This window comes from Chelonia mydas, chromosome 4 (genome assembly GCF_015237465.2).
Source record: "Chelonia mydas isolate rCheMyd1 chromosome 4, rCheMyd1.pri.v2, whole genome shotgun sequence".
Classification (NCBI taxonomy): Eukaryota; Metazoa; Chordata; order Testudines; family Cheloniidae; genus Chelonia; species Chelonia mydas.
Window position 1 is genome coordinate 92,334,184 of NC_057852.1, and position 16,474 is coordinate 92,350,657.

Sequence of the window (16,474 nt, forward strand, 5' to 3'; positions counted from 1 at the left end):
CTCAAAATTAAACACTAGCAAGTGACAGCATAAATTGGCTGTACGCCCTCTGCTCTTGTTGTAATCCGCAGGGAAGAATTGTCTAGTGCACAGAGCATAAGACTAGTAGCCAAGCACTCCCAGGTTTCACTGCATGCGGTGCCACGGACATGTTGGGCATGGCATAACTGAGTACCTGCCTCAGAATTGAGTGTTCTGTGCTTTGAAGTTGAAAAGTGTTATACAAGTGCTTATTATTAGGCAACATTCTGGAACATGTGAAGGCTTGATAATGACAAACTAGAATTAACTCCTATTATGTACACTCCACATAATTACAGTTCAGAGCAGCATATCAAGACTGAGCAGCATTTTGATTAAGACTGCAGACATTTACAAAAGAAATATTCTTGCAGTGTTACAAGGTGACCATCAGTTTCCAGAAATCACTGACATTTTAACTGTACAAGCCAGTATAATAGTGCCTAATGAATGTGCACTGCTGAGTAAAAAGAAAAGGAGTACTTGTGGCACCTTAGAGACTAACCAATTTATTTGAGCATAAGCTTTCGTGAGCTACAGCTCACTTCATCGGATGCATACTGTGGAAAGTGTAGAAGATCTTTTATACACACAAAGCATGAAAAAATACCTCCCCACACTCCACTCTCCTGCTGGCAATAGCTTATCTAAAGTGACCACTCTCCTTACAATGTGTATGATAATCAAGGTGGGCCATTTCCAGCACAAAACCAGGGTTTAACAAGAACGTCGGGGGGGGGGGGGGGGTTAGTAAAATACAAGGGGAAATAGGTTACCTTGCATAATGACTTAGTCACTCCCAGTCTCTATTCAAGCCTAAGTTAATTGTATCCAATTTGCAAATGAATTCCAATTCAACAGTTTCTCGCTGGAGTCTGGATTTGAAGTTTTTTTTGTTGAAGAATTGCAACTTTCATGTCTGTAATCGCGTGACCAGAGAGATTGAAGTGTTCTCCGACTGGTTTATGAATGTTATAATTCTTGATATCTGATTTGTGTCCATTTATTCTTTTACGTAGAGACTGTCCAGTTTGACCAATGTACATGGCAGAGGGGCATTGCTGGCACATGATGGCATATATCACATTGGTGGATGTGCAGGTGAACGAGCCTCTGATAGTATGTGGCTGATGTTATTAGGCCCTGTGATGGTGTCCCCGAATAGATATGTGGGCACAGTTGGCAACGGGCTTTGTTGCAAGGATAGGTTCCTGGGTTAGTGGTTCTGTTGTGTGGTATGTGGTTGCTGGTGAGTATTTGCTTCAGGTTGGGGGGCTGACTGTAGGCAAGGACTGGCCTGCCTCCCAGGATTTGTGAGAGTGTTGGGTCATCCTTCAGGATAGGTTGTAGATCCTTAATAATGCGTTGGAGGGGTTTTAGTTGGGGGCTGAAGGTGACGGCTAGTGGCGTTCTGTTATTTTCTTTGTTAGGCCTGTCCTGTAGTAGGTGACTTCTGGGTACTCTTCTGGCTCTATCAATCTGTTTCTTCACTTCTGCAGGTGGGTATTGTAGTTGTAAGAATGCTTGATAGAGATCTTGTAGGTGTTTGTCTCTGTCTGAGGGGTTGGAGCAAATGTGGTTGTATCGCAGAGCTTGGCTGTAGACGATGGAGCGTGTGGTGTGGTCAGGGTGAAAGCTGGAGGCATGTAGGTAGGAATAGTGGTCAGTAGGTTTCCGGTATAGGGTGGTGTTTGTGACCATTGTTTATTAGCACTGTAGTGTCCAGGAAGTGGATCTCTTGTGTGGACTGGGCCAGGCTGAGGTTGATGGTGGGATGGAAATTGTTGAAATCATGGTGGAATTCCTCAAGGGCTTCTTTTCCATGGGTCCAGATGATGAAGATGTCATCAATATAGCGCAACTAGAGTAGGAGCGTTAGGGGACGAGAGCTGAGGAAACGTTGTTCTAAGTCAGCCATAAAAATGTTGGCATACTGTGGAGCCATGCGGGTACCCATAGCAGTGCCGCTGATCTGAAGGTATACATTGTCCCCAAACATAAAATAGTTATGGGTAAGGACAAAGTCACAAAGTTCAGCCACCAGGTTAGCCGTGACATTATCGGGGATAGTGTTCTTGACGGCTTGTAGTCCATCTTTGTGTGGAATGTTGCCATGTACATTGGTCAAACTGGACAGTCTCTACGTAAAAGAATAAATGGACACAAAAAAGATGTGAAGAATTATAACTTAATTATAGATAAGCTATTGCCAGCAGGAGAGTGGGGTGGGGGGAGGTATTTTTTCCTGCTTTGTGTGTGTAAAAGATCTTCTACACTTTCCACAGTATGCATCCGATGAAGTGAGCTGTAGCGCACGAAAGCTTATGCTCAAATAAATTGGATAGTCTCTAAGGTGCCACAAGTACTCCTTTTCTTTTTGCGAATACAGACTAATATGGCTGTTACTCTGAAACACGGCTGAGTAGTTTGAGATTTCTTTTAATGCACATTCTTTTCTTAAGAACATTTTTTCTACCGACTCTACCTCATTTTCTCCGTGGAACATACACTGATCATTTTGGTTAATCCTCTCCCCCTGGTTCAAATTCAACCACAATAGTCTGCTGCTCTGTTTCAGATTGTTAGCTGTGTTGTATCATGGATGGCTAACTCATCTTTCAGAGCTGATGCCTTACCAATAGGTGGCAGTAAAATATCAGACACTTGGAATTTGTACACTTATTCACGCCACACTTTTTGGGTACAACTATATGTGGTTGAAATATTTTTCCAGTAAAGTCTTTTTTTTTATTTCACTTTGCATTTTGTTGCAGTTCTTAATTCTGTAAGCCATTTTTGTGGCTTTTTAAGCTTCCTGCCTCAACAGTTTAAAAGGGTACATGAAAATCTACAAAGGTTATTGGGCTGCTTATTAAATTGCCTTCAGTGATGAGCATGTACATGGTGTACTATATTGTGTAAATTTCTGAGAGTTCCACTTTGTCTTCAACATTTCTTCTTGGACTATGAGCTATTTGGGACAGGGGACTTGTCTATGTGGACAATGTTTAGCACATTGTCACTGTCCGAATGCAAATAATTGAAATATCTATTCAAGTTTAATGTTGGGATCTAAATGGTGCTTGCTTTCAGGTTATTAACCAGATTTTGAATGTAACTTTATCAGAGTAATACAATAGCTAAAAATATTAAAGGTCTAGAAATGCCGTTGCTTTCAAGAAACACTGCCAAGAGCTAAAGCTAAACCCTGACTTCGCATTAGTGAGTGAGATTTTTTTTTTGCTGATTTCAGGTACAAGGAATAGTTTCATTTTATATATATTTAATGTTTTATTTTTCCTACTTGCTGCTAGTTCAGTGTTTACACTATAGTATTCTGAGAAATGGTGTTCCAGAAGTATGTGTGTGACAGGAAACTCAGTACATCTTTGAGGAACTTAAGAGCTGCTGAAAGTTGCATGTGTCAGATCTGGTTGAGTGCCCCTGGTGGCCACCCACAAGACTGCTGTGAAGGGAGTCCAAGCCTCTGGGTCACTGGATCCCCAGGTGTGTTAAGCCTTTAGGCCTGAACAGAGTCCAGTCACTGTCCCAATCTCGGGGTCCATAGGCACACTCTGTAGGGTTCTGATCCTTTGTCTCACCATCCTGAGGACTGAAAGCTGCTGTTCAGCAGCCTAGCCCCTTTAGATTCGTGGCTGACCATTCGGACTCCCCTGTACTTAGACACCCTCTCAGAGAATCCCACCTCAAGGTTTGAGCCTTCTGCTTTATCAGTGAACTCTCTCAGGGGGAAACAGGATAGTTGTAAAGTATTTACTACTTTACCAGAGTCTAATGTCGTTTTTCTTTCATCATTTAGAAGACGAAAAACGTCCTAACCCCAATGCCTCTCATAGTTTACCCTTCCCATGAGAGTGGGGAGAACTGGGCAGGGCCCCTACCTCCTGCAGGTACCTACATGCTGGGATGCTTCTCTCTCCTCTTTAGCTGGAGACAAAATGGCCAAAGGGCCGAGAAAACTCCGATCCCCCCATTTGTATAACTTTTGGCTCCCTATGTCAGGTGACCCTGTTGCCAGCATCCCCAGGTGATCAGAGAGCCCTGCCAATTGACTTTGTAGTCAAGGCAATCTCTCTCCTGATCTTTGTCATTTGGAAAGCTGAGCATCATATTTTAACAACTCTGTTGTTCTTTTGCCACCAGTCTTTGAAATTTTCAGTCCAGCATGGAGGCAAACAAGTAATAGAGAAGGCAAAAGGCTGCACACTGAAAATGGAATTTGCAGTCTGACACAGATACGTACAAAGCCCCCAGTATCAAACGCAATTAATAAATTGTATAGATGGATTCACAAATTATCACAGCATGCTATTATTATTTATAAACTAAAGGCACCCCACTATGTGCTAGATACTTCCCCAATATATGACAATGCAATTTCTACCCTGAGTATCTTACAATCTAAGTAGTAGATTAGAAGCTCACCCAGGAGGAAGTTTACACTTTTTTGGTATTTTTCTAATGAGTCTCGTTCTGTGAAAAGCCAAAATGATCCTGTGAGAAATCAGAAAACAGAATTTATACTATAATCAGTAACTTACAATGTCAGTTACCCATTATTTTGTATGTGTTTGAACAGATAAAAGAGGCAGAAGCCAAAGCTGCTATTGAAGAAGAAAAGCGAAGGCAACAGGTACCAACCCTTCTTCCTCTGACCCCAGCACCTCTCCCCAAGTCTTAGGGCAGGGCTACACTAGAGAGTTTACAGCTGCGCCACTGTAAGCTCTCCAGTGTAGCCACTCTAAGCCGATGGGGGAGAGAGCTCTCCTGTCAGCTTAACTACTCCAGCCCCTGTGAGTGGCAGAAGCTGTGCTGTCAGAAGAAGCTCTCCCACCAGCATAGTGCTGTCCACACTGGCGCTTATGTCAGTGTAACTTACATTACTCCGGGGGGCTGATTTTTTTGCATCCCCGAGTGATACGTTATGCCGACATAAACTGTAGTGTAGACATAGCCTTAGTTCTCTTGGTAAATCTGTTAATTTATGCATAGCTAAAGGTTTGCAGTACATTGTCTTCAGATGCTAAGGGCCAAGATTTTTCACACCAGCTAAGGATTCTGGCCCAAAGAACTCAGGCCTGTGTTATGAGTGACTTATAATAGTAAAGCCGAAGTGTTCTTCCACATCACCAAACATCTATAAGTATGTGCAAAATCATGTATAAATGATTAACGCGTTATTCATGTTTCATGAGTTAAAATATCTTAAGTATTGTATTAAATTAGTATTTTTGTATGTAATTGCTCTTTTACATTTTGCCAAACATTTATAAAATAAGAAAAATAAACTTTGGGAAAATGTAGTTTTGGTTGCAGAAACAGACCCTGTAAGCATTTAAATGGAGGCTGCAATTTTCTTAGGGACCTTGTAGTACAATAAAACATCACCTGTTTGTGCTTTCTCCTTCTGACAAGATAAAAGTTACATATTTTATTAAAATAAATGCCTATGCTTGATTAGATATATTGACGTAGCAACCCCTCTAACACTTTACACTTATAAAATATTCTTGCAACCTATTCTTTGAGAACTTCGCACCTCCATTATTTTGCAGCAGGCCTGATAGCACTCAGGCTGCAGAAGTGCCTTTTCTTCAGTGAAACCTTGCTCACACTTTTGGAGCTTGAAATTGTTTAAAATTGCAATTTTTCTTCTCTTGTTCACATACCCCAGGAAAATCTTGGTAGCCTTCCAAGATAACTGAACAAAAAAATTCTAAGGTTGAGCTGATGCCAAAATAGTGGTAGCAGCAGATTGTACTGTAGCAGCAGAGAGATGGGGCAGGAGAGAGCTGGTCTGTGTACCACGCATGGCCCCAGTGCCCAAGCCCCTTTGAGGACATCATATAGGGGAGGAGCCCTCATCTTCCCAGTGGAGGGGGGAAGAGTGCCTGGTCAGGTTCCCTGCCCTCACCATAGACCACCCTTAGACCCAGCACCTGGATCCAGCAACCCATCTTCCTTTCCTCTCCTAACACAGAGGCACCACATGGGGCCGGAGTTTCTTAGTGCTCTCTTCCTCCATGTGGGGGCAATGCCAGGCTGGGCTGCCCAACCCTGTAGATCCAGCTGTCCACCCCTCATTCTGCGTTAACAGACTTCTGCAGCTGGCAGTTAATGTATTTAGTTCTGAAGCGCAAGTGGTGGTGGTCTTTTGCTGCAGTGTTGGAGGTTCAGGGTTCAAACCCTGCTGATGATAGGTAATTAAATGTTTTTATGTATGCAAAAAGATTTTAAAAACATTTTAGAAAGGGTGAAAAGTCAAGCCCTAACAAGTTAGGATTTATAGTTGCTCATGCAAACTAAATTTGTCCGTCCCCCCCCCCGTGTGTGCGCACATTATGATTCCATTTTTAATTACATGATCACATACTATTTTTTTCTACAGGACCCCTGTCTCATTTAGTACACAGGATGAATAGAGCTCACTTAGTCAGCTGCTATTCAATATTTTGTTTTAACCTCCCTTGCTGATTTGACTGTAGGCTTTATTTACTGTGCATTAGTCAAACCCAGCTCTGACAATAAAATTATTAATTTCCTTGTGGGCTTTTTTATGGTGCCTATCACTATAGAATCACAGTGCTTAATAAATGTTAATTGGCTAAGCACAGTGAGGTCTAAGGGCTTGGCTATACAGGGAGTTATTCCAGAATAGCTATTCCTGATTAACTCCATGCCATTATTCTGATTTAAGCTAATTTGAAACATAAGAATGGCCATACTGGATCAGACCAATGATCCGTCTAGTCCACTATCTTGTCTTCTGACAGTGGCCAATGACAGATACTTCAGAGGGAATGAACAGAACAGGAAGTCATTGTGTGATCCATCCCCCGTCATCCACTCCCAGATTCTGGCAACACAGACTAGAGACACCATCCCTGCCCATCCTGGCTAATAACCATTGATGACCTATCCTCTATGAACTTATCTAGTTCTTTTTTGAATACTGTTATAATTTTGGCCTTTACCATATCCCGTGGTAACAAGCTCCTCAGATTGATTGTGTGTTGTGTGAAGAAGTACTTCCTTTTGTTTGTTTTAAACCTGTTGCCTATTAATTTCATTGGGTGACCCCTGGTTCTTGTGTTATATGAAGGAGTAAATAACACTTCCTTATTCGCTAACGCAACACCAGTCATGATTTATGTAAACCTCTTAGTCATCTCTTTTCCAAGTTGCAGTCTTTTTAATCTCTCCTTATATGGAAGCTGGTTCCTGTCCTTTATTTATTTTATTTTTATTTTTATTTTTTTTTGCTCTTCTCTGTACCTTTTCTAATTCTAATATATAAACAAGTCACTCTGCCTCTGGAATTAGACCATTCCACCACTCCTAGAATTAATCAGGAATAGTAAATTTGCTTTAAATTTACACACTACCTTTTTCTGAATTAATTTTCATGTGTAGACAAATGTTCACACTCAACTCAGATAGAGAAGTGCCCCAGTAACGTGATAACTTCTGAACACAACATCTGCTAAATCGCAACATTTATGGGAATATTGTAGGCATCAATGGGCAGGATCCTATTGGTGGGTTTTGGTGTGTGAGAGAAAAACTGGAAGGGGGAAATAGGGGACATATGGAGCCTTTGGCATCTGGCTAGCAGGCCCAGCAGCTTCATCCAGGTCTGCAGTTGTCTACAGAGCAGCAGTTTCCAAACTGTGGAATGCAGCCCCAAATAGGGTCAGGCTATCAGCAGATGGGGTCATGGTGAACCTTAACATATGGAAGATGTCCTTTTGCTTTGCACAACATGACCTTACGTGTATGGTTAATGTGAGATAACAATGGATGAAGCATGACCTCACATGCACCATATGTACAAGGTCACATTCTGCAGAGGAAAAAGGTGTCCTCCACACAATAGGGATCGGCATGACCTCAACGTACAGTGTGTGCAAGGCCCCACTGGGCTGAGAATGCCATTTTGCTCTTCAGAATAGTGTCCTCCATGTTGTCTGGGGGTCCTGGCAGGAAATACTTCATTAAAACAAGGTCATGGCAGCAAAAAGTTTGTGGACCCTTGCTTATAGATCAAAGAACCCGTTAACACTTTCCAGCATAACAATACCCCATCTCAGCTCTGCTGATCCTCCCAATACACTTGACACCATGAATGATTTATCTCCCAGAAATAAAAATAAATAAGAATGGTGCAGGGGCAGGAGGGAAAGGGCAAGTGTGCATAACCCCTGGCATAGTGGGAGGGATGGGAACTGGGACCCTGGCATGAGGGCAATGGGAGTTGCATGAAATCCCTGACAGGTGGGGCGGGGCTGGGGAGGATACAGATACCATGTAATGGAGGGGATGAGGGCATGGGAAGAATAAGGGCACACCTACCCCCTGGCATGGGAGGGAAATGGGGGACATAGAGGGTACACAGAGCCTCAGCATATGCTGGAGAGGGGAAGGGGGGTGCACAGGTCCTGGAATGTGGAGGTGGGGGTTTCAGGGTGTCCCTGAAATAGAGGGTGATGGAAGGATTGTGCAGAGAGACCTTGTGGGCGGGAGATAGAGGGCAATGAGCTCAGCCTAGAGAAGCTACAAAGTGTACAGCCCTTTGGTTAATTTAAGTTTACAACATCTTACTAGGTGAGGAGGTGGCTCTGTCCCCATACAGATTGGGAAATCAAGGCACAGAGAGAGTAAGGTCAAATTTCCACTAAGTTTTGAGTGCCCCATTTTAGACATGTACAACCCAGTTATTTAGAGGACTTAGCATTATATAGCACTTGTTCAAACCTCAGCTCCAGATAACTTAAGTTTCAACTGTAAGTGCTCAGCACTTCTGTAAATCAGACCACAGGGAATCAAATTGGACACCTAGAAAATGAGGAATGGAGTTAGTGGCCACCTATGAAAAACTGAAAAGTTTTGGTTTAAGGGGCTTGACTAGCATTACATTACTAGGGATTTTGTGGCAGAGGCAGGGATAGAATCCAGTGCAGCATTCAGTTGCCCCTAACCGTGAAACCCCCCTTTCTCTTCCTGCTCCTTGTCTGATGTGTCTCTGCCCTCCCACTGGCTCATAGACCTAGTCTGCCTCCCCAGGCTCCTCATCCAATCTGTCGTCCCTGTCTTCCCACTCTCCTTGTCTGTCTCTTTGCCCAGCCAGTCCCAGTTTTTCTCCCGCATCCAGGTCATTATCAGGTCTCTCCCATTTCCCCCACACACACTTCACATGTCCTGGGTCTGAATCCTGATCTCCCTTCTCTAATCTCATCATCTCCCCACCCCATTGCTCATTTGCCTCCCTGGCTCCTAGTCCTAATTTTCTTGCCCAACCAGTTCCAGTTTCAGATTCCTTTTCCCAATATACTCCTTTCCTTCCCCCTGTCTGGCTTTTGTCCCCTTTGCATTCAAATCAGCTGGTCCTCCTCTTGCTGCCGGGGTGCCAGGAATGGGGTCACTGAGACCAGAGGAGAGATTGGCCTCCTGCTGTCAGTTCGGGTGCCCAGCTCCACAATGGCCTGGAGCAGCCATTACAGGGAAAGTCTGGCTTCACCTCTGTTTGCCTGGTCGGAAGCATGCTCAGTTGCTTTGTGGGATGGTGCATGTGCAGTCTAGTCAGCACTCGGCGAGGATGGAATCTTCAGTGATTTTTAGCTATTAAAATCTGAAAAGTCTCTACTGAGCATGTGTGAACTGTGATTTTTTTTTCCAAAGGATTTTTTTTTCCAAATATATAATTTGGAGCAATTTGAGCGTTCTTTTACAGGGATGGCAAAAGGCACATCCTTGAAACACAGGTCACCCCCTATAAAACGTCAGGTCTGTGCTCCAGAGCTGTTCAAAGAAGAGGTCTCCAGAATTTTTTAATCTGGACAAAATGTATTTTTCCTTTCCCTGAAATGACTGAACAGTTTTGGCTTAAATTCCCCTCTCCCTCTCCAAAATATTAATAAAAATTAATTAATTAATGAGGCAGACATCTGGCATGTAAAAGTTCAGCCCTAATGGTTAAACTTTAGCTATGTTATAAGCAACTGACAACAAGGTCTTAAAAGGGGAAGTTTGGGGCAATCTGAATAGTAGGTGGTGCTGCCAACCCCCCCATCGTATATAGATCTATTTCATAAGCCACTGACTTGTCATAAATTGACATTTAAAATATAAATGTATTATTTCCAAGTTTTTAATCCTGAAAACATGTCAACTATTTGTTTTCTGTCCTACCTAGGCTGAACTAGAGGCTTTTGAGAACAGGTTAAAAGGACGACGAAAAAACAAGAGAAGAAAGGATGACGTAGAAGTTGAGCAATCGGTGTGGCAAAAATATAAGAATTTTATCATGCTGCCAGTATGTGGAGTTGCTGTTGTGATGCTTGCGTGGCTCATGGCTTACAACAACTGAAATAATTTGATCTATTGTAATATTCCTCAGTTGGGCTTTAGGTACCTCTTATTGCTAGAATGTTAGTCTGTATATACTAGAACTTCATGTTCATAGTTCAGTTGTATATTTAATTGACGTCATGAGGGAAAAACAAAAAGCATGTGAAGCTTTTAAATCTAAGTTAACAGCACAAAAATATGAATTCAGAGTAGAATGATTTAAAGTTGTACAGTGCATGTGGTCATGCAGTTTATCCTGCACAGTTTCACCATCTCTGTTTTAATATATTGTATTATGTCTCATTAACTCCACTTCGCAATGTTAAGCATAGGTTTTTTAATTTGGTTGTACTGCATACCAGTACATTTGTAAGATAAGGTTAAATTGAGCCATATTTGCAGTAAATCAACATTGTATTTTTGCCACTTTAATAAGCAGAGGCCACTCTGTGTATGGCAAGCTAGGCAGCTGCCTAGGATGGCAGATTTCTGGGCAGCTGCCTAGAAAGGAAGATTTTAGTCTAGCTGCTCCTCTGTCATGATGGGGGACAGTCAGGCCAAATTTGAGTGACGTTGTGACCCCACGATGACAGAAGGGATAGCCAGCCTAAATTTGAGTGGTGATGTGACTCTAGGTTGCAATACCACTTTCTCAGATTTGGCCTGGCCACCACTCTGTCATGATGGAGCAGTGGCCAGGCCATATTTCAGTGATGTGAAGGCAGTGCACTGAAGCATCGCCTGGGGCAGCAGATTGCCTTGAGCTGCCACTCTTAATAAAGGTTAGTATTTTTAGTCTTTGATTTAGATAAATCATAATTCATACAAAACAAAATAGGAAGATCCATCCTTCGGCAACTTTTAATAATAATTTTATTGAATATAGAACTTCAAATGGTCTAGAAGACTTGGGCTTTCCACAGTGGAAATGTCAGCTTTCCTCACAAAAGATTTATTTACTTCGCTTGCGCTATCACAGACAGTACAGTGGGTCTCACATAGTTACTTTTCAAACCCTTAATTTTTGTGCCTCAAAAAAAATAAAAAGCCTAATGGAATCGCAGACTTGTGCTGATCATATGGGAAGTTGCTTGACAATGAAGTGAGCTCTCAAAGGTGTGCTGTCTTGTGACACTTTTTTCTTGAACAAATTTCCTTTACAGTATAAGGAAAAACCCACTTTGTTTTTCTGCTTTCATATATTCCTTTAGTGATAAGTAGAGGCTTATTCCAAATCCATGCCATAAATGCAGACTTTGCTCTTGTTTGCTCTCTGGCCTGCAGTATTTTTTTGTGAACACTTATGCCAAGTAATCCTCCTATTGATGAAGAGAGGAGGAGATTTTCCTTAAACAGATGTATGAAGATAGTCTGTTCCATTGTCAAGTAATATGTTGCGGACCTGTTTGCAGCAGAAATGTTCATATCAATGTGAGCAGGGCTTTGTTGAAGCAGTTCTCACCTTACTTGAAATGAACTCATTTTTTTCTATGACAGTGTTGGCTATTTCTTCATTAAAACAAATACATTGTAAAGTGTCTGCCTGCTTAGCTCTACTTCTGTTGCCAAAAGAGAAGGAATCCATCTCTCCAAATAGAGAAACCGTATGAAAATGGTCTGCTCTTGCAGCAGAAGCTTTGTGTAGATTGCTTTGAGTATTTTTTATCAACTTGATGTAAAATATTGGAGGGAAATACTGGCAACTTCATTGATCATGTTAAATATTTGTATTTCTTGTTTGGCAGGAAAACACATTTACATATGAAAAGAAATTTAAAAATGGCAAAGACACATCCTCTTATTAAAGGGACTAAGTATCTCCTGATCTGTTGGTATGAGAGAAAGATAGAACTTAAAATAAACAAAATATCAAAACTAGTGGTGTATAATCCAATCACAGAAAAGCATCTTAGTCATTTGCACTCTCTAAAGTTGGTAGGTCTGCTACAAGCAGTGCTTGTTGAATAAATATTCATGAATCCTAGCATCAAGGAATGTGAGTGGGTTAAAACAATCCGCATCTTAAATGCACCAGATTACTAACTTCTCTTCCACTTATATGATCTTATACATTTGATTACTTACATTTTAATGTTGGATGAGGAGGCTAGTCAGTTTGTTTATAGATGCAACAAAGTATTTGGAAGTACAACATGCAGATAACACATTTATGATTTACTCAGTACTTGAATTGTTTATAACTTGTGTAGGGAAAATATTGAAGCTTATTTGCAATCATTTAAATAGTATGTTTCTACTACATTACAACATAATGAACAAACATTCAAATATTAAGAATTTTATTTTGCAAAGAAAGTAAGAATGGAGAAGTCTATATCAGCCCAAGTGACATAAGTACTAGAAGGGAAGTGTCTGATTGGCATACATACTTGTCAGTCTTAAATATATAGCTAAATATACTGTATTTTAAGTACAAAGCATCTTCCAAATCTGAATAACTCCTGCAAGGTGCTAAGCAACCTCATCTCCCACTAGTATTAATAGGAGTTAAAGGTGCTCCCTTACCTTTCAGGGGTCATTCAGCATTTTGGAGGATTGGGCCGTTAGATTATAAGCCCCTTGGCAGCAGGAGACCTGTCATTTATCTGTAAAGTATCATGCATACCTTTGGCACTGTATACCTTACAGTCATCTGTTAAAAACCCAGCCATACAATAAATGTGGAATAAAATCTAGATCATTCATTTGTTCTCAAGTAGTAATATGATAAAGGAACGCACAGTACTTAAACAGTAAACTTTGATATGGATCAAAATAGAAAAACTGTTAATTTCCTACTTGTCATATCCCCCTTTTTGATGGCTACTTCCCTGATTTTCTCTTTGCCCCTCCTGAAGATTCATTTCAGTCCCTGAGCTATAAATAGGAGGAAGGAGATTAAATTTATTCTAGGAAAAAATTAACTGAGATCTATTAAACTGTGGAATTACTCTCTCAAGTGAAGTGGTGGTAGCTCCATTGCTTGTCATTTAAAATTATATTCTCCAGGACTTTATCCAGTCTACTGTAGACGAGAGAACAATGCTGAACTATTGCAAAGTTAGAGAAGGTGACTTAATAGGTCTCTTCTATCTCAAACCTTTATAATATCCATTCTCTGTCAATAAAGTTAATTTGATGGTTTTGCTTAATAACTAAAAGGATGAAAAGGGGAGAAATGGGGGGTGAGGAGAGAATGTAGATAGAGCAACAAAGTAGGCAACTTTAATATTGCAATTATTTATTCATATTTCTTCATTTTAATGCACTGGCAAAAGTGAGACCTGAAAGAGGGGGAGTCCACTCAAGTAGATCGTGTGGGAGGGAATTAATAGTCTTCAGCTCTCTTTGACCAACATGTTGGTATATCAGCACTGTTATCCCTATCCAGGCACTTTATTCAAATATACATCCAACTTAAATACAAACAGTTTTACGGTAACTGCACCTGTATCTGTAGTCCATTCCAGGAGCACCCAGTGAGGTGTCAGGACTCCAGCCATTACCTATCTCTGGGGTGGGACCTTTCTCGCACTTTCTTTTGACAAGGGGTTTTAAGGCTGCACAGCTCCCTGCCTTACACGGTGGTATCTCCAGCAAGCCAGTCTGCCTAATGGCCAGGGCCCATGCATTGCTCTGTCTCCAAGGGCTATGAACAACGTATTAGAAACAGGTTCCAGTTGCCATGCAGCTCTAAGCAAGCATGTTCATTAAAGCATTACAGAAGAAACATAAAAGAGGAAGTTCCTATATACATGCTAAAAGCTTACCAGAGTCACTCAGTGTTACGGGGCCCTAGTAGGCCAAAATCTTCCCCACCCTTCCAGAAGGATTGGGGGCTTCCCTTGGACAGAAGGTCCATATGCTGGGTCAGAGAGAAGGCCCCTGTGTCGGTTTAAACCCAGCCTTTTTATACCACATGCCTTTTCTGTGTCTGAGAATCCACGATATGCAACCTTCCGTAGGGGGGGTGATACTCCTCTGGTGGGGTTTGCATCCTGAGTGAGCCACCTTAATCACTGACCCACTGTGTTTAGCGCCTTTCGGAGCTGTGATAACCCTCCTTCTTGGAGTTGCACACAGTTCCTGGCCCACCGTGATACATTAACCATAACCTTAATAAAATATGGTCTCCAAAGATATTGCATGGGATTGCAATATCTGTCACACAGACATCCCATCATTCCTCCTGCATTAAACAGTCATGGTTAAAATCTCACTATGTATGCACACCAAAACTAAAACTATTTGTACAAAGTTTATGGGCTCAGTTGAAGCTTTAAAACACTGCTCTATATTTGATAATGTACAAACATGGACCGTCCCAGTAGGGGCGCCAACAGCCATGCGTCAGCCACGATGCCTGGTGGGGTGCAGCTCATACATCACTCTTTTAGATTTTGTGTGTGTGTGTTCCTTTCTGATTCCAGCTATATCTGGCTGCTGGGGTGTGGGACGGAGATGAGGACAGAGCTAATTCCTACCACTTGTGGGATGGCTAATACTCTTAGCCAGAAGTAATTGTGCCATAGAGCCTAACTACACTTCTTGTATGGTTGCTGTTCTGTGATGCACAGGTTGGGAGAAGACTGCATACGCAGGCAAAGGTCAGGCATAGTGTAGTCCCATTTTTCCTCTTAAATATTGTTTACTCCAATCTCTTCCTCTTAAATTATTTTTCATGCTCTGGCCATTTTAGACGTTTCTCCCTCTAGCTGCACTGAAATGCAAGTATATACTTTAGTCTTTATCTTCTGGCTCCAACCAAACTAACCAGTTGCTTTCAATACATATAAATTTAACAAAATTATTCTGCACTCTGCCAGGCAGTGGAAGCCAAGGCATATGGTTGAGAACAATAAAATCAAAGAGAAATTATCTACATTAGTAAATCAAATTTGCTAGGAGACAATAATATGTATGTGTATTCCCTTGTTTCACTATCCTCAGTAACAGTTTTTTTAAAATGTGCATTGTACTATAAATGTATACAGATCATTCCACTGGAAAACAAGTTCTGCTTTCCGCTGATAGACTAATGTCACCAACTGTGTGTGGGTATCTAGTTAGTGTGAAGACAGACTAAATGGCAAGCTATGTTCCTGATCTGGAAACCACTAATAAGCGAAGCAATGGGGGGAGGGGAGCATGTTAAAATAACAGAACACTTTGTTAATATATTAATTTCTGGAATATAGTGGTCTCATTAAAATAGCTGCTAGAAACAGAACTTCGCTTAGGTTTGCCCTGGCTTCCAGACCTTACAATAAAAATGTGGATAGTTTTCACAGAGGCTTCAGCAACTGGAGTGGCAGCATAAAATGTGGGTGGAGTGAGGTGTTCCAGGTGTTCTAATTCCAACTCCACTACTGACTTGCTGTGGGCTTTGAGCAATACACTTCTCCTCTGGGCTTCAGTTTCCCTATCTGTAAAATGGGGTTAATGCCACTATTCACCCTCTTCGTAACTTAGGCGTTTGAGAGGAATAGTTAACATACTTTACAAAATATTAACCAAGAAAAATCACTGTGTAAAGGCTAATTCCGTGTCTGTCTACTGTTAAACAGTCAGCAGTCGCAAAGTCTTTTAAACCGTTTGCTTCTCTGTTTCTTATTCCACACATTTGCTGTTATTTGTGGAGTAGCAGCAACTTGTTCTACTTTTCATTTTCTACTGGGGGATTTTGCCCAAGTGAAAAATGCAAGATTGGACCGTAGCATTTGGATTGGAAGCATTTATGTACAGTTTGGTGTGCGTGGCATTTGAGAAACAAAATGGCCACTCCCTGCCCTAAGAGCTTGCAGGTAAATTAGGCGTGGCATAAAGCAAGGGATGGTGACACAGGAGAGCTGGGGAAGAGTATGGGTTGGCAGAAGATCCTGAGATGTGCTTATTTAAGTATCTTGGTGATCTCTCTTTTACTCTAAAATATGGGGTAGTGTCTGGAATGAGAGCCAGGGTGGAGATCAGTGATGGAAGTTAGGTTCAAGTCAAGGGGTTTTTTTAGTTGGAGCTAGATTCTCGCTTTTTTTCTTATGATCACTACAGTGACATTGCACTAGCGCTAAAAAACATTCTTAAAGTA

The 16,474-nt window shown here is 41.5% G+C and overlaps 1 protein-coding gene across 2 annotated transcripts in view; it reads left to right on the top strand.

Annotated features, from left to right (window-relative positions):
• The window catches only part of NFXL1 (nuclear transcription factor, X-box binding like 1), an 88,185-nt gene extending 76,261 nt beyond the window's left edge, over positions 1 to 11,924 (top strand). For both annotated transcript variants that reach the window (XM_037897836.2, XM_037897837.2), the window contains exons 21-22: positions 4,622 to 4,675; positions 10,235 to 11,924. In XM_037897836.2, the coding sequence (XP_037753764.1) occupies positions 4,622 to 4,675; positions 10,235 to 10,408 (228 nt within the window). In that variant the 3' untranslated portion in view covers positions 10,409 to 11,924. The remainder of the gene's footprint in view (positions 1 to 4,621; positions 4,676 to 10,234) is intronic.
• Positions 11,925 to 16,474: the final 4,550 nt, after the last annotated feature.